The sequence below is a fragment of the Aspergillus bombycis genome, assembly GCF_001792695.1.
Source record: "Aspergillus bombycis strain NRRL26010 chromosome Unknown contig00030, whole genome shotgun sequence".
In the NCBI taxonomy this organism is placed as follows: Eukaryota; Fungi; Ascomycota; class Eurotiomycetes; order Eurotiales; family Aspergillaceae; genus Aspergillus; species Aspergillus bombycis.
In genome coordinates this window covers 224,544-243,852 of record NW_019170032.1, presented here as the reverse complement: position 1 = coordinate 243,852, position 19,309 = coordinate 224,544, and the positions used below count along the sequence as shown (strand labels likewise).

The following is a 19,309-nucleotide window of genomic DNA, read 5'->3' as shown; positions in this document are numbered from 1 at the left end:
AATATTTCTTTCTAGTGTACCATAGAGCAATTACAGTCAAAGAATTCCGTGCTAGATCATGGTCGGGAACGTCTGAGGCAGTCAGAGCTAGTATTACTACTGTGTTGGACTGCAAGTTAGTATAATAAAAACCCCCCCCTGCCACATATATTTTCTACCAGCTACTCGCTGACCGATCTGTAGTGCAGCAGAGACTGCTCCTGTCTTGCTACAATAATGCATCCTCTGACATTGTTTTACGACATCCGCTCCAAACACGGCTGACCTCCTGTGTACAGTCCAATTTGAGATCCCAGTTTCAGGATATATACGTTATGAAGCGATAGCAGGACCATGAAAGAAATATAGGACAGGAAGTCGCGGGTTAAGCAACCTTATCTGGAAGTCTTGAACGAAGTACCTGGAGACTTCGGGCGCAAATGTACCCCCATCAAGATGAGAGAAAGGCGAAGAGGTGCCACACCCCAAGAGAAACTATCTGATCAAACAGCCTTCGACGACGAGTAGGGGCCAATTTGGTGATAGTAGCTTTCCTACCTTATCGTCAACCCAGGTAGCCCTTCTAGCCCTTTTACGGTGGGAATTATGACCGGCTCCGGGAGATCAAGGATAAGTATCACCCGCGGCAGATCTTCTCTGCACGAACTGCAGTGGGGAGTGCGTGGTGGGTGGGGCGTGAGGATGGCCGTTTGTGTCGAACTGTTTGAGGGCCTGCAGACTGTGCACTTAGGGCAACGACAGCCGGAGCTACAGAAACGCATGGGCCTCGGTGGTCGACATATTCCGCGACTGGTTATATTGTATGCCAAAATGGCCCCAGTTACGTCTTACAACGCCTTAAAACTCAACGAAGAATTCTTCGATCCGGTTAATGTCTGACAAGGAGGCAGATGACCTAACTTCACTCCACATCAATACGGCGATTATATAATTGCTAGTTCAGGTCTCTCGGTACGCATAACGTTAGATCTATGGCATTTCGTCAAGTCATTAATCATCTGGATTTATATCCAAGGTAGACATTAGATATCACTGTATTATCAACAGAAAGTCGCTGCGAACGAAATTCCAACTGGTTCCACATCTATCATACATATAACCTGTTTTAATACCACCTGCCAAGGACCCCGTGTCCTGTAGATAATCTTCGATACTCCTCGAGAGCTGGACTCACTGACTTGGGACGTTCGGACTCCGTCGACGTCTTTGCCGTCGCGATCAGCGGAGTGTTCTCCTCCACCTTGGTGCGAATATAATAATGCTCGTCGTCCTCTTCCATGCCCACAACCCATTTCTCCTTGAATTGAGGACCTTGAGGCCCGGTACCACAAGCACCCTCTAATCGCGATGTGGCCGGGCTGTTGATGGCCAGAGCGAATAGGTTCTGCGGCTCTGTGAAGTCGGTAAGCTGCCGTCCTTTTTCGCTTAACAGGTAGCCTAGACACAGGACACTGGTAACGAAAGTGAGGAACAAGACTGGAAAGAAGGCGCCCTGCCATTTCTCGGTCCCGGTGGATTGGTAATCGACGACACTCATGGTGGCATTGAAGTATTGTGTATCTGGTTCCGCGAGGGAAGCGTCGGAGTGATTCCAATAGGGAAGGAAGGTTGCGTTCTCCGTCCCCATAATCAAGGTATTGCCAGCCATCACTGCAAGTGCCTCCGCTAGAGATGGTAGACCGGGCTCCAGGGAGTAGCCCGAGGGGGTGAGCTGCATCAGCAGCCGGGCGTTGGAGGCCCTGCCGTCATTGATGCCGGCATTCAAACTCAAGGAGTTACCCCATTCCGATCCAATGTTCTTCCAATCCAAGCTCCAGTTACCGTCCACTGCGTCTGGGAAGAACCGATCGAACTGCCATTTGTTATCCGGCTTTTCACAGTCTGTGATAAACTTGGCTCCACTGGCAGATGCAGTATATCGCACTGAGCAACGCGGTGTCTTTTTCGCTTTCATTGAGCATAGAGCATAGTCCACCCCAGTGGCGTTGGGCGGCTTCCCCAATACATACATTGCGTTGCCAAACGGTGCTGAGTGGTTGAGGATTGTCTGATACTCGCCCGGGAGCCTGCCGAAGATTGGTGGACGCCATCCATACTTGGGTCCCCAACCGAAGATATCGTCCACAACAGTTCGATTCAGCCAGGAGTCTGGCCAGCTCGGTAGCTCCTTCTCTTGGTCTGTCCACTTCTCCACGTTGAATTTCTTCCCCGGCCACATATCATATATCAGTGGTTTCAGTTCATTAGCTGTCATGCCCACACACAGCACGTTGATTGCAGGACATGGCGCAGCAGCGATCATGTCAAACTGACCTTCCGATGAATTTTGCGGCTGTTTAATTCCATTGACGGGGTCCTTTGCCGCGGCTAGAACTCCAGCATGAGGCATAGCAGCTGTAACATTCAAGACCATCCGTTTATAATGCAGTGACAACTCCGTCATGTTGCTGCGATCGATCCAACTCCCCGTCACTGTTGTATTATCGTGGATCGATCCCGAGGGAGGCGGTCGCTCCTCTAGCACAGCCGATGCATGCTCGCCGTTGGTAACCATCTTGCTCCAGCGGTTCAGGTACGCAATGTAGTTGTGGTATGCCTGTCCGACGTGTTGCATTTGAAGACACGTTGTATTCCGGTAAATTGGGTCCATCTCGTTGAGGATCGGTGTTTCGCAGTTCAAGCCCATGTAAACCGGGTTGAAAAAGTCGGTGGACACATTCGCTCGTAGGGTTCTGTCCTCGTGCGGTCCGGCATGCAATTTGGGTGATACTGAGTGATCGGAGTCAGAACCATAGATGCCACTACTGTCAACGCCAATCTACCTAAGTGTGTACTTACCCAATGCCTCCGCCGCAGTTGTATACAGCATGGCGATGATGGTCGCCGTCAGAGTCATCGCACCGAGAAAGGTCAATGCCGAATAGCGCAAGGTCTCCCAGTGAACTATCATCGACCCCGGCTGCATGATCCACGTCCGCATGCTCATGTCGGAAATGGTGATGCCGTTGGAATCCTTCTGGAGAGCTCGTCGACTTAAGAACTGCCCCAGACAGGCGACAAAAACCGTAACGTACGCCAACTCAATTGTTTTCGCGAACATCGCACTCAGTAAGTTGGCCGTCGAGGCCGCGACATTGCCGTCGACCCCAATGAAGTTTCCATATCGCGGCTTCAGACAGGCGACAAAGAAATACAACCCCGACCACACGGTCGCATATACGGCCAGCACCAGGATAGTCATGGGCACCCAGCGAAACCATCGCTGGGCGATTGTATCTCTATGAGGACATCGCACCTCACTGTCCAGAAGGGGTGTTTTCGAGGTGTGCGACCGCGGCGTGGCCTGCTCCGACAGGTGCGGGGAACGCGATTCTCCCCCGGGACGTCCTTCGTCCAAGTCTTCAACGAAGTGAATGGATGCTGGCCTGCGCCTTGCATTTTCGATCCCTAAGCCCACCGTTGTAAATGCCTCATTGTGGGAGGTGATGTCCTGCTCTTGGTGCGAGGAAGATGCGCGTTCATAGCGGATGTAGGAACGGTCGGAGTCGGCCGGGGGGCTCGGGTCGAATGGGCTCCAAGACGTCTGTGGCCGGTCGGGCTCGGTATGGGATAACCTTGACAACGGTGGTAGAAGGTATTCTTCTTGATTTGAAGGCATGGTACCCAGAAATCAACATACGGTGGTCAATGAAGACGACCTTCGTCGGGGCGAGAGGAAACCCCACGCGAAACAGCCTCTCTAATAGCATATGTATTCACTCCATTTGCAAGGAAAATGCGGCTATCTCCCCGGTTCACGAGCTAGAAGTGGTACAGCTTGGAAATGAGCTGGTCCAGCCTCAATTCCTTTGGCCAGGGCCTCTGTCAAGTCGACAGGGTTCCTTGTGGATCTTCTGCCCGAATGGTTTAGGTCTGAGATATTTCCACCAATAGCCCTCATGGACGAGTCCGACGGCTGTTGGTTGCCAAGAGGGCCGTTCAATATAAATAGATTAGCGGTGTTTACTTCGTACAACGAAATCCCAGAAGGCTGATTTTTCCGTCTGGGATGATGGGACCAACGGTTGGCAGGTTGCCTTAGGGTTTGTAAGGGTCAGATGGCACGTTTGGTCGGACGCATGCATGCGTGGGCGCCGAGAAAGAAACCACATCAAAATGTCAGTTCAACCTCAAGGATTCGTAATCTTTCCAAGTTCCAGAGGACAAACCGGTGCGTCTGACATGCAGGAATTGACCCCACTATTCACGAGAACTGCCAATCCGTTGAACGCCTACCTCTTACCAGTCAGCAGCCACCTCGTAAGGCCTCGGGGTCCCACTTGCGCGGCTCATATTGGCCTGGACCCCTACAGGCCAATATTCATTCGGCTGGCTTAACGGTGACCAGGGCATATCGGCGCATATTTTAGTATCGGCTATCAGCAACTGTAGCGATGGACATATTTTCTCTAAAGGGCAAAATCAACCAGTTGTTTTCACATAGTCTCGATAGGCGTTGTGACGCCTTGTCTTTGCGATCTACGGTACAGCCACGAAGCGGATCGAATGCTAGTATGACCCCGCCACATTAGCTCCACGCTTTTCCATGCTCTCTGAGAGCGAAGGAAGGTTAGCCTGGTCTTGGACAAGGCAACTAAGCTTCTCAGAAAAACAGTAGTAGTGTTCGTAGCACGGAAACCCCGGCTCAAAGCTGACCTGGCTTTGTCTCCAAATGACATGTGGGACGCACCTGGCTAGAGTCATTGCATCCGAAACGCATGTATACAAATAAAGACCTAGGTCGAATTCTCTGTACTATACCTGACACAACGTGCGACGGTCACATTATTTTTGTTCGCTGTGAGATTCAGACAGAGATTCAACGTTATTGGGCGGTTTATTGGGGAAATGGTGACAACCTGGCGCACCGGCTGCATCTCTGAGCAGCATTTTGGACTTCCAGCCTTACTCCAATTTAAATAATGCCTAGTCGGTCTCACGGTGGAGCGGTCCGAGCGTTAATAGGACAAAAATCATGGATACAATTATAGTAGACCTCTGATTTGCAGCAATGGAAGATGGCGGTTGTACTTAGGCCTAGAAGGTAGTGCAGGTGGTTCCCATGCATATACTCGCATACAAAGACAACCAAAATCAAAGGTTCTTAGCATCATATGACTGTTAGAAGTCCGGAGGTAAGTGCGGAGACATTGTATGTAAATATTTCATATACGGTTTGAGCTAACCTATGTATACTCCCGTCAGTAGTTCTCTTAGGGTTGGGCATTCCCCTATATAGAGTAGTAAGCTCCATCAGCAGCCATTCAAACGAATCCTAGATAGGAACTAAGACATTGCACCACATCCATCTCGTCGTCAGTCAATACCCATGTAATACAAGTGGACATGTTTGGTGTGTAAGTGGTGGGATCGCAATACAAACTTGGTTGACGAGCTTCTTGGCCTGCTGCGCGGCTGGATTATAGGCATATTCCATCTCATTGGTTTCCTTTAGCATAATTGGACCCAGGTTCAGGAATCACCGAGTGGCTGTAATTACAGTTCACTCCCACGGCTTGCATAACTCACTTGTTGTCCGGTGATGAAAGGAGACGTGGCGAGGAGTTCATTCAAGGCAATCAATATTAGATGGAACTGTAGCCACTGTGTTATATTAACAGGTGGTGTTAATCCTCCACGCCTAGGGTAAGCTGAGACAGTCGCCCGGGTCTCCCCAGGATAAATTTGTCTCACCCCCCCTGGCCGGCAACGATTTCCCTTGACTAGAGTAGATGCATCCAACCAAGCATCTGAGACGATGTAAGAGATTGTCGATTCTTCTAGTTCACTTATTAACGTCGAACCGGTTGTAGCTTCGCCCCACGGATTCCCCACCTAGTTCGAGACTCTCGAGGTTCTTGATATACTGAAACAATCAAATTCAGACTAGCTTGACAAGCCAAGACGTACCTTCTAAGTACTACAATGGTGAGAAGAACAGCTGACCGGCATTCTTACTCCTAGTCTCATATCCTTTCGAGAGCGTCGCTTAGTGAAATGCGAGCTTTTGGATCCATCTTTGTCAGGTCATCGCCGATAGATCGTAACCTTTCACCGAAACTACCGGCGCCCAATTTCCTGGCCATCATCGAAAGTAGTTTTCCATAAGCCCAACAGTCTGTAGCGATGCGTTGCTCGGGTGACGTCGTAGCAGGAGCCGTCGCAATGCTTCTTTCAATGATCTTTTGCATCTCTGGAGAGAGCCATTCCCATTCATACCCACCAGTTCCACTAATATCGACAAGGATCGCATTCTTATTCGCGTCAAAAACGATATTCGATGGTTTGATGTCAAGATGAGTCCATCGCTGTCTGTGCAACATTTCCAATGCTCTACCAGTCTGCAGTGCCCATCGTCTTAGCAATGAATCATCTTGGTCTTTATTCTCTGATAGAATTCGCTCAAGAGAGTCTTCGGAGTAGTATTAAGGAGAAATCCTGTGATTACAGGCGACGAGATTGTTGATGGGCGGGTATTGTACGGATTATCAGATATCACAAGCCCGATTAGCTGTGCGATACTCTGCTGTCCTCGAAATTGTGCGAGGGCGGTAATCTCGTTCAAGATATGTTCTGTGTCTCCTAGTTCATAGATAGGGCGGTCTATCTTTTTGTATGCGAACCGTTTTTGGCTGAAATGGACTGTGGAGACGGTTGGGGCGATGACCTCGTCGTCTTTTAGATCACTAGCCTTAAAGATAGGTAGATCTTGAACTTGGTCTAGAGTCGGGTATCTAATTCTCCCCGGGTCTTCTTCAATCTGGACGGACATTCGATGGGCAATAGATAAAAAGAAATTTGCCTCTGTCTGATTATCATTCCGAACCTTACGAATCGGAATCGGCTTAAGGCTTTGCTCAGCCAAGGTGAGACTGATACGAGTCACAGTATCATCCACCAGATCTAATTGATCAAAGTCAATAGCCTTCATGAATTCCTGAAACATAGAGCGGCGCTTGAGATAGCGTAATTTCAGTATTGACTTTGGTAGAGACCAAGCTATCTCAACTTGGATCCACCATACAGAGGAGGAGTGGAAGATCAAGGTCTGTGAAGGATGATCACCATTCCAATCTTGGAATGATTTGAATTCCAGCCTGCGAGGCGAAGCAACTGACTTGGGGGGCATCTCGTCGGATGAAAAGAAGAGATTTGACTCGCGTTTGTGAATGTCCAAAGTCAAGAGATGAATTGAATGACGAAAGAGAGAGGGGAGAGTACCCATTAAGTAGTAGTTATGCATAATCATGTGTCACCACTCGACAGATCGTTGCTCAGGTCCAGCCTGTCCTGGACTCCAAAGTAGCTGTCATGCTTACACTTAAAGACTAATAGCTATGCAGAGATCAACCTGGCGCATGTGTGCTCACCAGGTTACCGCCCGCAAGCTCTTTAGGCTGGCTGTACTGGTGCTAAGAGTGGTTTTCCAGTGCGAGATACGAAGACTGGTAACACAGAGCAAAGAGTATTCCAGTGGTCCTCTCATAGTACGGACCACGGCCAATGTCAGTTGGGGTTTGAAATCATGGTGTTTTCGCCGCCTTAACGGCGTGCTTGCTGCTTTAACTACCATGATCTTTCTCTTTCAACCTTCACTTGACACAAAGAATCGCAAGAGCTTTCCTGGGATGATCTAGCACACTTCAGTCTGTAAATTCACTGGAATTTCCGACATGGTTCAAAGTGTTCTGGTTTTCTTTCCGAGCGTGACAAAAGCATTGCATATCATTTTTGTTGAAAGCCGAATTGGTCTAGAAGCGGTACTTGACTAAATGAGGCATAGCTTGCGGTCGACCATCAGCATCAAGATAACTCGATTCTCTTTTTTCGTCTCAACATTCTCTTCGTCCCGGTGATCGCCCTATCCTGCGCTGTCCTTGAGCGATCTAGCGTTCTTTCCCACTGCTCTTGATCGATATCAATATGTCCACTGAATTGAGTAGTCCAATCAAGCCGCTGAGATCCAGACTGGGGTGTAAAACTTGCAAGTAGGTGCTTTCTTTCTTTTCATAGGAAGGGTATGAGTATTGAGCACTTTCTAGAATTCGACGAGTCAAGTGCGGAGAAGAGAAACCAAACTGTGTCCGATGCACCAGCACAGGCCGTAAGTGCGAGTATGAGGGCACAATTTCCGGCACTTTCTCCTCCACGCCTTCCACAACTTCCATACAGGACCACCCACTTTCATTACTGCCCAATACGGTGTGGCGTGAGCGTCGTGCCTTTGCCTACTACTTCCAGCAGGCCGCTGTGTCGCTCGGTGGTGGACTAGATGTTCATTTCTGGCGCAGTATCGTTCCGCAAGTCTGTCGGAGTGAACCAGGCGTGTGGGATGCCATCATCGCACTCAGTGACCTGTTTGAGAGTCCCAGCCAGGATTGTCGCTCTCCCAATCCGAAGCACCGAGATGCGTTGAGCTGGTATTCACGCTCGGTGTCTGCTGTCCGTCAGCGAATTCAGTGTGGTGACATAGATATCTTTGCCGGACTAATAACCTGTATTCTGTTTATCAGTATTGAAGCCATCCAGGGCAATGAGCAGGAAGCCTTGCAGCTGTATGGTCAAGGTGTGCATCTCATTCGCACGCTGCGCGCTCAAATAGCGTGCGGGGTTGTATCAGAAACCAAAGCTTGCTTGTTGGAAGATGCAATCGTCCCGATATTCGTACGTCTAGGAGTAATTGCTCTCACCATTGCGCATCTTCCAGTGAGCGGTCTACTGCTAGACAATGATCCTGTACTGGTGCAAGAATTTGTCTCCCTCAAGTCTGCTCGGGAGGCTATCGCTCGCTTAAGCACTGAGATCCAGCTCTTTGAACGCACTTGCATTGAGTATCGACACGAGTCGCATTCCTCCGATATGCACCCAGAATTTATGGACCGACAAATATTCCTGTCAGGTAGGTTAAAGGACTGGCATACTGCCTTTACTGTTCTCATTGAAGGTCTGCACGCGAAGGGCGTGTTATCACAGCAACAGATTGGTACAGGTGCCCTTCTTCTAACCTACTATGAAATGTCATTTGTGATACTTGCAACCTGCATTTCCTCATCACACATGATATACGACGCTTATACACCGAACTTCCAAAATATAGTGGAACAGTCTAGCATCGCTATCAATTCCTTAGCACGATCGGACGGCACACAACCGCCGTTCACGTTTGAGATCAACGCCGGGTTTCCGCTTTGGTTCACCTGCCTCAGATGCCGCGAACCCAAGATCCGACGCATGGCACTAGCTCTGTTTCGTCAGGGACCTCAAGCTCAGGGCTTCTACAACTCCGCCGGGGCAGCAGCCCTTGGTGAAAGAGTCATGATGCTAGAAGAAGCGTTAGCAATCAGAGCAAATCAGGGTAAAAGCGAGTCTGTGAGACAACACTCCAGCAATTCAGCTATCGAAAATCACGCCTATGATCCAGACCATAATAGCCACGTTTTCAACGTCGATTCTAGTTGTCTCCCTGTTATTCAAGACTCTGAACTCGCAGTTTATGTTCCGGAAGAGGCACGCCTGGGACCGATTGGTATCTTTCGGTCACAAGACGGATTTCCGCCAGGAACGAAGGAGGAAGACCTCGCGAAATGGAACCAAAGGCACGACCAGACCTTTTTGCGATTCTCGCGAAACGAGCATGATCAAGCCAATGATACTTGGCATGTGGTTCATGAATATGTTCCTATTGATAATTAATTGGAGCTTGAAAGATCTTGATGCTTATGGGATAATATATGGTCAACAGAAGGTGGTACCATGGGGGCAGCAAGGCGATCACTCGTCAACTGACCTTTAAGGTCAAGGAATACTCTATCTCAGCTGGAATGAGACATACAGACCTGCATATGTTATTTCTAGAGCTGTAGGTGCCAAGACCAATGTGTGCTGACTGCATGCGCTATGGGTCTCGAAAGGCACATTGACCGTCTTTATGGGCTTATGAACAAGATGTTCCGGACGAGGTATCTCTTGCCTCAAGCTGTTACTGGATCGAGTCCCAAGCAGAACATGCAGCATACACACACAAAATATCCAGGTATCCTGGATAACTTGCAGCTTCAGTGATCTTGGCACTTAAGCCCGGCATCATATAGCAAATATCAGCGGGCGATTCCCAAAATGTCAGCAACAACGTCTAAGGCTGTGTCTAATGCACACTACAGTACCCGGATCGACTATTTTATCTTTGCGCTTGTGGAAAGGCAATCTCTTCACGTTTATCTGACAAATCATCAGCATGTCTATATGCGAGACTATCTCCACGAGCCACGGCGCTGTTATTTGCGACTGTGATATGCCCTGTGGACCCGAGTCAACTGGGGTATGGCTGCATATGTCCGCCTCTCTGTATGTAGCCAGAGTGCTAGCGTGGCACAGTTGCAAACTGAACTGCAGGTGCCATTAAGAGGAAGAGAGGTCAAGAGCAACCAGATAAACCATGCACATGTAGGGGTACTCTAACATCGGCAGTCCTCGGTCGCATATATAGAGGTAAACGGTCGCCGCTTCGCTCCGTCAGCCACAGTATACACATACGTGCATAGTTTAGCTCAAGCTCATCGGCCTTCATCTATACCTTCAACATCAAGATGACCAGCGGAATCCCCGTTCATCTTCCGTGGCCCTACCACCATGGCCGCACCCACCGGACTGGAGGATGGTTGACAGAAAACCCCAACACGGTCGTCGGCTTCGTTCGAAAGGTCTCTGTCGAAGAGGCCAAAGCTAAGCTCCCCTTCCACCCCATCATCCAAAATTTTCAGGCAGCCGTCTACGGTTCCCCAGATCTTCGCATGTTCGCGTCCGCAATGCTCACCGAAGTGCCCGACAAGCCTCCATATATCAACGACCCAACTGGCACCAAACAGATTCGGGACTTTGACCACCTTCTCCATCTATTCAACTACACGATGCAGAAGGTGGCGCCACAGTGGAACATCGATGAGTACCACGTGGGCCTTATTGGCGTTCCTTTCAACGCAGTGCTCGACTGGCCCATGGCTACCCCGAGCGGATACGCGTTCTTCCTGCACAAGGAAGTCAATCTCCATATGAAGAGAATTCTAGATTACTGGAGAGACCATTTCCTGTCCACATCAGCTTCCGCCAGCGTGCTAGCCGAGGAACCAAACGGGTGGCTGTCCGAAGAAGCCCGCAAAGTAATCGAAGATGAGACCAACCTCGATCCAAACCACCGGTACAGCTTCGAGGAATTGTTCGGACACAGCAGGGAGGACGGCAAGCATTGGGGCTTCAAATCTTGGGACGACTTCTTCACCCGCAAATTCGCTGATTACGATAAGCTTCGGCCTGTCTATGCACCAGACGACGACTCCTGGGTAGTCAGCGCCTGTGAATCGAAGCCATTTGCACTCCAAACACACGTGAAAGCCTACGATACCTTCTGGCTGAAGGGCCAGCCCTACTCCGTGTACGAAATGCTAGACAAGGAAGAGGAGGCGGAACAATTCGTCGACGGAACCATCTATCAAGCCTTCTTGAGCGCCACATCGTACCACCGCTGGCATTCTCCAGTCAACGGCACCATCAAGAAAGTGAAGCTGATCGGCGGGACCATGTTCTCCGAGCCAACCATTACCGGATTCATGAACCCCGACGGCCCCGACCCCGCTGCCCCGGACAGGGCGCAGGGCTATATTACGCATGTTGCAACGCGAGCCCTCATCTTCATCGAAGCGCCGGAGCCGGTCGGTCTCATCTGCCTCGTCGAAGTCGGTATGGTGGATGTCTCAACCTGCGATGTTACTGTTAAGCAAGACGATGCTGTATCCAAGGGCCAGGAGATCGGCATGTTTCATCATGGCGGATCAACACACTGCCTACTTTTCCGGAAGGGTGTCAAGCTCACTTGGGTGACGGGTGCGTTTCCGGGCGTGAGTAGTAAAAATCTTCCCTTACGGGGTGCTTTGGCGCATGTTTCGAGTGCGTCAGACAGGCGGGAAGTGGTATATGGGTTGGGAGAGGATGCTCGTCATGATGGTTGACATGGATCTCCAGAGCGTCGTCATGGTCATGGCGATGGTTATGGTCGAGGATACGAGGGCCATTATGGACGCTGGCGGCGAGCACGGGACTGGCTATCCTGGTTACCACTAGGTTAAAATGCAATTTAGAGTTGTCTGAGAAGCCTATGACCCTTGATGGTGGGAAATATGTATCTATATAGCTCTGGAATATGAATTAGGCTATGATTGCATCGGGAGAATAGAGCAAGTTGTGGCATTCTTGGTTTTGTATCTCTTTATAGATTCTGCTCATCGAGCAACATAGTATCTCGCTACTTTCGGTTTTTCCCCCTTTTTTTTTCTTCTTTTAGTATTATCTTTGAAAGTCTCCCTGGATTCGATGATAGCAATCAGTAGAGCGCACGTGTTGCGCAAAAGTCAGCCTCCGCTCTACATAAACCTCGTTCAAGCAATGATAGGCAGCAAGTCCACCTTCCAGACCTCTGTTGAGTATCACGGACTGCCTTGGACCCAAACAGCCAGCGTAGCGAAAGTCGTGTAGACCATGAACACGAAACCAAGCGTCATCATCGCAATATCTCCCCGTTTCTCCCACGGAGACTCAGCCACGCCCTTCCAATGCAGATACGCCGGATAGATATATACCAGCGGAACACATGCAAACGACCCGATGATGGAAACAAACTTGTCCAGGTCACCCGCACCAACGGAGGATATGAATCCGCAGCAGAGAACGAGGAACATTCGAAAGATATTCTTCTTCCACTTGATCGACGGGTCGCCTTTCCCAGATCTGTGCCCGAAGAGCTTGCCCTCCATGATACGGGTAGCGGGAAACAGCTGAATTGGAGCCCCAACCAGGATTGCGAGGGAATACAGAAATTGGATCGTGTTGACGAGTCGGTCTGTCTGGGGGAAATTGCTGAAGATCTCTGTCTGAGTTCGGGTACCGAATGTAGCATACGATAATGCGCCGACTGCTGTGAAGAGCGTGGTGATGATCGCCATGACGATGTAGAGGAGACGGTCGAAATGCTGCGGCTTTCTCATTGACGATTGGATCGGCAACACGAGACCAATTCCTTCGAATGTGAATATCGACGAGCCGATGGTTAGCGTGAATGACTGCGGGTTGAATAGCTCGACGGTTGGGTCTACTCCCGGCCGCTTTATGAGAGTCGCAATGTCATACCAGTAGATGTATCCTAGTCCCAGGAGAATGAACACGTCGGAAAGCAGCGCTGCCGGACCCAGCTTAGAGATATTCCGAATCCATGCCAGAGGAATGAGCACGAGCAATTGGAGCAAGATCAAACTGCCCGTCGATATATCGGTCGCCATAGCCTTCAAGAAGGCCTGAATATTCTCGGCGGTGAAGATGAAGCACGTGCACACGAAGCCGATCTGAGAGATGGTGATGGATGAGAGGATAAGGGACCGAAGACGGGATCCTGCGATCCGCTCCCCAATGTCGCCATAACCTCCGCCATATTGTCGGCGGCACTGGAGGAGAAGGTGAAAGCATACAGTGGTGATCAGCGCAACCGTCACTAGCGTAATCGAGGAAAATAAAATGCCTCCATTGCGGAACGCTTTGGGCAGGAAGATAATCCCCGTGCCAACGAAAGCCTTCAGCAGCGTGAAGAAGGTCTTCATATTGGACGCGTCGCCTGGACGGCCGACTCGTGAACGCCGCCGGGCCCTCTGTATCAAGGGGGTTTGCTCCCATGGCAATGTCCGGCTCTCCCGGTCTTCGCTAACCACGGAGTCTTCCTCAGTCTCTGCTAAATCCTCGCCAGCAAAGTTGCCATATAGATCGAGGAAATCAAGAAAGGACGTCGTCACGCCCGGGTAATCGAAATTGCCGTTCTTGTGGTGTTGCACGAAATGGCGACGGAAGCTGCCAGGCTCCAGAGCAGCAACACCCTCTTCTATTGCATCTTCGGGCTGCCTTGGGGGGAAAGAAAAGCTTGCGGCCCGTTTGTCTATCTTCGCCAGCTTCGACTTGGCTTCGATCCGGTAAAGGTCACGGTGTATGTCGCCGCCTTGAAGTAAGAGGGAGGACTGCGGCTCCGGGGTGTCCTCCGCACCTCCGCTAGCCGTTTCTGACGGAGCAAAGCTCTCCTCCTGCAGTGAGGCTGTGAACTGGGGGTTGAGATGCTGGGCCAGGATAGCCTCGCGGCCCTCGGAGTCCTGGTCTCGAGGCGTGGAGCTAAGGTACTGGTCGGACATGATGCAGCTGGGTGGTTACACGGTTTGTAGAATGAGCGACGGATCGCGGAATTTCCAGGAACCGACGCAGGGAAGACTAGTCACATTCTGCTGAATGCGAACAGAGGAAGAAAACCTTTCTTTTCGGGTCGACCAAGAAGAATATAGAACAAAAAGGACGTCAGAAGACGACGTCACTCTGCAGTCTCTACGGAATCATGGCGGTCACATGACGGGGCTATCCCGAACAAACAACAAAAACAGCCTTTGAGACTCCATCTGGCTAGACCGCTTCGAGTCTAGGACATCACACCGCCCCGTCCGGGGGTGTCATTGGTTGCAACCAGTTTGCATCCATTGCACCCTTGCATCACGAGTGGTTCCAATGGGACAAACAATTGGGATCAAGTTACAGTCAGTCTTGACGAACAACCCGAAGGAGTTCCTCTTCTTTTCGACGCATTTTCTTTGTTCATTTAAGTTGTCTGGCTTATTTATTAACTTACGAGATGTGGGGCAATAGTCCATATATTTCCAGCTGCACTGATCCGCAACGGATAAGATATAAGAGATATATATCCCACAAGTACTCCGTAGTGATGTGATCATAGACATTCGGTTAACCATGAAATCCTCATTCGATCACCCCTACCCGGCCTTTTATACACCTTCCGCGCCTAAGCGAGGTAGTACTCCATGGAAAAGAGAGTCACGCCACTGAATATGACGATATCCCAGTTCATTGACTGTGCAGTGACATACCAATTGACTGGGGGAAGAACGAAGCACGAAAATGACGATGAAGACCAATTTGGAAATGCTGTCCACAACCGGCGTGCACTTGCCCATGCTCCAGCGTGCTGGAGGCAAGGATTGGTTTCTCCATCGACGGAGACGGACACAGCTAATCGAAATGATCGACGACGACAGGCGAGCCGTACTTCCCAGGGACATGATAGCATTGAAGGCTACGGCTGAACCGATGATAATCCGTGAGAGGGAGGCTAAGAAATAAGACGTTGGGTGGAATGGTGAAGGAAGGGCTTTTTTATGATAGATCCAAATATAAACAACACGAAATTATCTCGTTCACCTCTCCTATAGTCCTTGGTTCATTTAGAAAATACCAACCTGACACAAAGTCACTAAAATAGCAGACTTTGGTCACGGTCGAAGACATAAATCTGCCGCGATGTCGTCGCAACGTTGCTGATGGCCGCGTAGACTACCTGGTCATGTGTAGCGTACGATACAGGGGAATGAGTACACGAACAGTAATCCTCCAACACCAAGATACATAACCCGATGAGTAAAGAAGCACAGGCTGTATTCTTTTAATTTACCAACCTCGGCTTTTTGACCATGGGATTGGTTCCTTCAGGAGTATCGTCACGGCCTTCCAGCAGTTGGAATCCAAATTTCCGATACAGTCCAACTCCTTGGTCACTGGAGGCTATGAAAATTGCGGCCCCGTTGCGGTCAGCTAGATCACATCCCCACTGCACCACCATGGACGCGGCACCTCTCCGTTGATGTTCAGGATTCGTGGCCAACATATCTAAGTCTATACAGCGTGGTTAGAACGGACATGCGCCACTCGAAGGGGGATTAACTACAGTAATGCTTGCGTCCTTGCATCACGTTCCTACGCTGATTCTCGATTCCTCCGAATAACTGAGTGCAGAGCTCGGCATTTGACTCTGGATGCCATGGTGGATATCGCTCGCCACATTCATCCGGCTGCAGGTCCCACTTTCCGTAAGCGACGATATCGCTGGGGTGAGCGGCATCGACTACCTTGATATACTTTTGATATGGTCTGTTCGCAAGGTCATAGTAAATGGTTTCATTCCACCACGTGCGCACGGCGGGGGTATCGGGAAATAATTCCAGATTGTGTGGCGTACTGAATGCGCTGTACCAAACATCGGTGATCTTGGGGATATCGTCTGGACGAACCTCACTGACTCGGAGAGTCGACTGATTCGCCATTTTCTCGAAGACTTTCTGAGCCTTGCAGAGGTAGAGAAGCTGCAGCAACCGCTACGCAGGTCTAGTCCTTATATTGGCACGATCGTGCAATTCTCCCACCATCTTCCGTCCATTCACAAAGACAGCAGGGAATCCCTGGCCGATCCACGGATGGGATGTCCCTTTCACCGCTCATTGTCGTTGCCAAAAGTCAATGATGTCAGGAACGACGTTTAAAGTTACGAGGCCAGCTGGTAGAGGCTTGAAACCATGCTCGTCGTGTGGTTGAGCCTCCCGAGAGGTCGCTTCTGAACACTATTTCGCGTTGTTCCTATCTGGCGATCTTGAATCAGTGACGTGGCGATCAGTACTCGTACTGGTTTCTACGCCCCTTTACAGTGTATCATCACTAGTGGGAACGGAATCCTAATGGCAAGTTGATTTGTCATTGTGAAGCGTCCCCTAATTGCCTAAGCGGGGTGACTACAGCTCCGTTCCTTTGTTGTGATGATTTTCTTTATGTTGTGCTTTGCATAGGGTTCCCTCTAGTGACGAGGCGTTCAATAGCCCGAATTAGCAAATGCCGGTAGCTTGTCAGTGGAGTTGATTGTTGCCATCTGTTTAGTCGTCTTAGCTTTGGTAAATAGATTTACTTTGAATACCACCCAAAAGATCGCCCTACACGAGCAAGGCCGTGGAAGGAGTGGGCCAAGCTTAAACACTGAGGCCAAGCTTTCAGAAGCTTTAATTTGTGGGTTCTACGTAGAGCAAGCTTGGGGAAATAAGAGCTTGGAAATAGCCAGCTAGACTTGCGTGGTACACGTCTTGATTAACCTCCGATCAAGGCCTAGAGAGGTAAGAGTCTATCCAAGCATACTGGTTTGAGTAAGAGACTGTCATGAGGACCATGCGTTACCTGATCGAGATATGGTGATTGATCATCCTGGCCAACCGCCTAGGACGCTGATAGCAATTTGCCCAATTTGCCCTGGATTGGTTCTGATATCAACACGTTTACTAGTTTTCAAACTTATCTCCCACAGCCTTGCATAACCACATTCGTATTGGAGGACCTATCGTATCACCAGATAGATTTGGCAATTTTTGGCGAGTCTCGCAGCGGAGATGACCATCGCACAGGCTGTGGCGGCTTACAACACACGCAGCCAAGACAAACACAAAGAGGTTTGAGGGATATCACTGCCTGGCCCTGTGCTATTTAAATACCATGGGGTGTGTTAGAATTCAGAGAATAGTTTGTAGTATCTTTCCGGTTGCACTTGATAGACCCTTTGAATCATAAGAAGCTCAACGAGGCAGAAGGACGCATTTTCATACGCGAAAAACCTCCTGGCAACAAATCTTCGGTATGGCCGACGGAAGCAAGCCTGTGAAAGTTGTGTATAATTGGTGGGCGATTCTGTGGATGTGCGCAATGCAACTGTATGCTATATTCATCAGCCACTATCATGCATTATAGCTAAGAGAAAGGGGAAAGATACTTTGTATTTTACATCAACACGCTGCGATGGATGGTATCTCTCCTGCTCGTTCTCACACCCACGCTATGGGGTCCACGAATGTGGTTTGCGCTCCTAGGCAGCAGCATGACCGAGCAGCCGATTTATCTCGGTGACACTATTATGAATGCAATGTCTCAACAGGATTCTGATGGCCGCTGCAAAACGTGGACCGAAAAACGAGATGCAATCTCCGACTCGGCGTCAAGTGCCTCGGGCTGGTACGGTCCTGGCGCCTATCTGGCCTGGTTGATCACCGCTTATGCCACGGCTCTGTCCACCATATGGCATTCGAAATGTTCAGCACGACATCCGGATGTGAATAAGCTCGACGGAGAAGTCATCCTCGCCATTGGCTATCCGCTAGTCGCCCTCGGCGATGTTTTGCTTCGTCTGATACGATGTCAGATTGATCCCGGGATGACCGCCGCCGTGTTTGTACTTGTATCGACATTGACCATTATCGGACCCCTGACTCGACTGTCGTGGCAGGAAGACGGCGTGGAGATGGAGATGGATCCACCCCATTTACCCAACACAGTGAAAGAGTGGACATGGAAGACGATTCGCTTCTTCTGTCATACTGTGGTTTACGCCATCATTTCTGAGCCATACCTTGAGCATCGGGTCTTGCTATCCGTTTATTTACTACTCTTTGTGACGTTGTTGTACTCTGGAATTCACGGAGAGGCGCTGTTCGACAAGTATCCGTACCGACAGATTGTATATCGGCCTCGGGGAGAGCGCGTGGCGGCCTTCTGCATCGTACAGCTTGTTTTTCATATCGTGTTGTTCTCGATCTCCCATTCCATCTGGCCCAAGACGGACGCTAGTCTTCTGGACCTAGATCAGATCGCTGGTATATTCCTCACCATGACCACGTTGATGTATTCACGGCGGGAGGACATCGTGACACTTGCGAAAAAGTTGAAACTCAAACAGTCCACTGCTGAAGTACCGACAGACGCTTAATCTGTAGGCTGTATGAGAAGGCAAGGATGATGCACATCATTGATGTGCGCTGCATAGGGTGAAGGTTAGAAGGGTCGGGTCATCCGGGCTTCTGATATGTTAAAACGGTGTCCATCATGTGGGTCAATTGGAAGCGAGAAACGTCGGGGACTGTAGACAAGAATACGACAGAAAGGATTCGTACCTTGTTGTTTACTTGAGTTTGCTGCCAACCATGTATATGTTCAAAGTCACTCTGCGTCTTCAAGTCTTGCTGGTCAAGTCATGACATCATCCGCCGCTGTATGAGGAAAATGCAACGCCGAGCTTAACCGCCATGTGTTTCTTACATTTTTCACATTCTGTTTCTGAATTTACTCTTGAGATGACCATCCAGGCGCATCTGCCTGACTGCCAAAGCTTTTAACCGTCAAAATGGGCGGCGGTGTTCAATTCCCTCCTTACCAGCCTGAACAACCAACGGACAACAAAGGCTCGCGATGGCAAGAACCGGGAGAAAAGCGATATCTTCACGGGATTGTGGACATGGGCAGGCAAGAAACAAGTCACTCTGCAGATCACGAATCAATCTAACTTCCACCTGGTAGTAATGGAATCCGATGCTCGATTACG

General features: G+C 49.8%; 7 protein-coding genes across 7 annotated transcripts; 3 read left to right on the top strand and 4 right to left on the bottom strand.

The window, feature by feature from the left end:
- Nucleotides 1-1,105: 1,105 nt before the first annotated feature.
- On the bottom strand, nt 1,106-3,658 carry ABOM_004703 (uncharacterized protein; the record flags this gene model as incomplete). The annotated part of the gene is made up of 2 exons (XM_022531832.1): nt 1,106-2,769; nt 2,839-3,658. 2 exons carry the CDS (start codon nt 3,656-3,658, stop codon nt 1,106-1,108), a joined length of 2,484 nt encoding a protein of 827 aa, XP_022390322.1.
- A 2,347-nt stretch (nt 3,659-6,005) lies between these two features.
- Nucleotides 6,006-7,168, bottom strand: ABOM_004702 (uncharacterized protein; the record flags this gene model as incomplete). The annotated part of the gene is made up of 2 exons (XM_022531831.1): nt 6,006-6,380; nt 6,488-7,168. The coding sequence occupies 2 exons, from the start codon at nt 7,166-7,168 to the stop codon at nt 6,006-6,008; spliced, it is 1,056 nt and encodes a 351-aa protein (XP_022390360.1).
- A 794-nt stretch (nt 7,169-7,962) lies between these two features.
- On the top strand, nt 7,963-9,732 carry ABOM_004701 (uncharacterized protein; the record flags this gene model as incomplete). Its single annotated transcript, XM_022531830.1, has 2 exons — nt 7,963-8,027; nt 8,082-9,732. The coding sequence occupies 2 exons, from the start codon at nt 7,963-7,965 to the stop codon at nt 9,730-9,732; spliced, it is 1,716 nt and encodes a 571-aa protein (XP_022390359.1).
- An 893-nt stretch (nt 9,733-10,625) lies between these two features.
- On the top strand, nt 10,626-12,153 carry ABOM_004700 (phosphatidylserine decarboxylase family protein; the record flags this gene model as incomplete). The annotated part of the gene is made up of 2 exons (XM_022531829.1): nt 10,626-12,002; nt 12,055-12,153. 2 exons carry the CDS (start codon nt 10,626-10,628, stop codon nt 12,151-12,153), a joined length of 1,476 nt encoding a protein of 491 aa, XP_022390358.1.
- Nucleotides 12,154-12,515: 362 nt separating this feature from the next.
- On the bottom strand, nt 12,516-14,255 carry ABOM_004699 (putative amino acid transporter; the record flags this gene model as incomplete). The annotated part of the gene is made up of 1 exon (XM_022531828.1): nt 12,516-14,255. The coding sequence occupies one exon, from the start codon at nt 14,253-14,255 to the stop codon at nt 12,516-12,518; it is 1,740 nt and encodes a 579-aa protein (XP_022390383.1).
- Nucleotides 14,256-15,379: 1,124 nt separating this feature from the next.
- Nucleotides 15,380-16,226, bottom strand: ABOM_004698 (GNAT family N-acetyltransferase; the record flags this gene model as incomplete). Its single annotated transcript, XM_022531827.1, has 3 exons — nt 15,380-15,463; nt 15,578-15,798; nt 15,884-16,226. The coding sequence occupies 3 exons, from the start codon at nt 16,224-16,226 to the stop codon at nt 15,380-15,382; spliced, it is 648 nt and encodes a 215-aa protein (XP_022390382.1).
- Nucleotides 16,227-17,640: 1,414 nt separating this feature from the next.
- ABOM_004697 (uncharacterized protein) lies at nt 17,641-18,697 on the top strand (the record flags this gene model as incomplete). Its single annotated transcript, XM_022531826.1, has 2 exons — nt 17,641-17,648; nt 17,704-18,697. The coding sequence occupies 2 exons, from the start codon at nt 17,641-17,643 to the stop codon at nt 18,695-18,697; spliced, it is 1,002 nt and encodes a 333-aa protein (XP_022390300.1).
- Between the last annotated feature and the right edge of the window lie 612 nt (nt 18,698-19,309).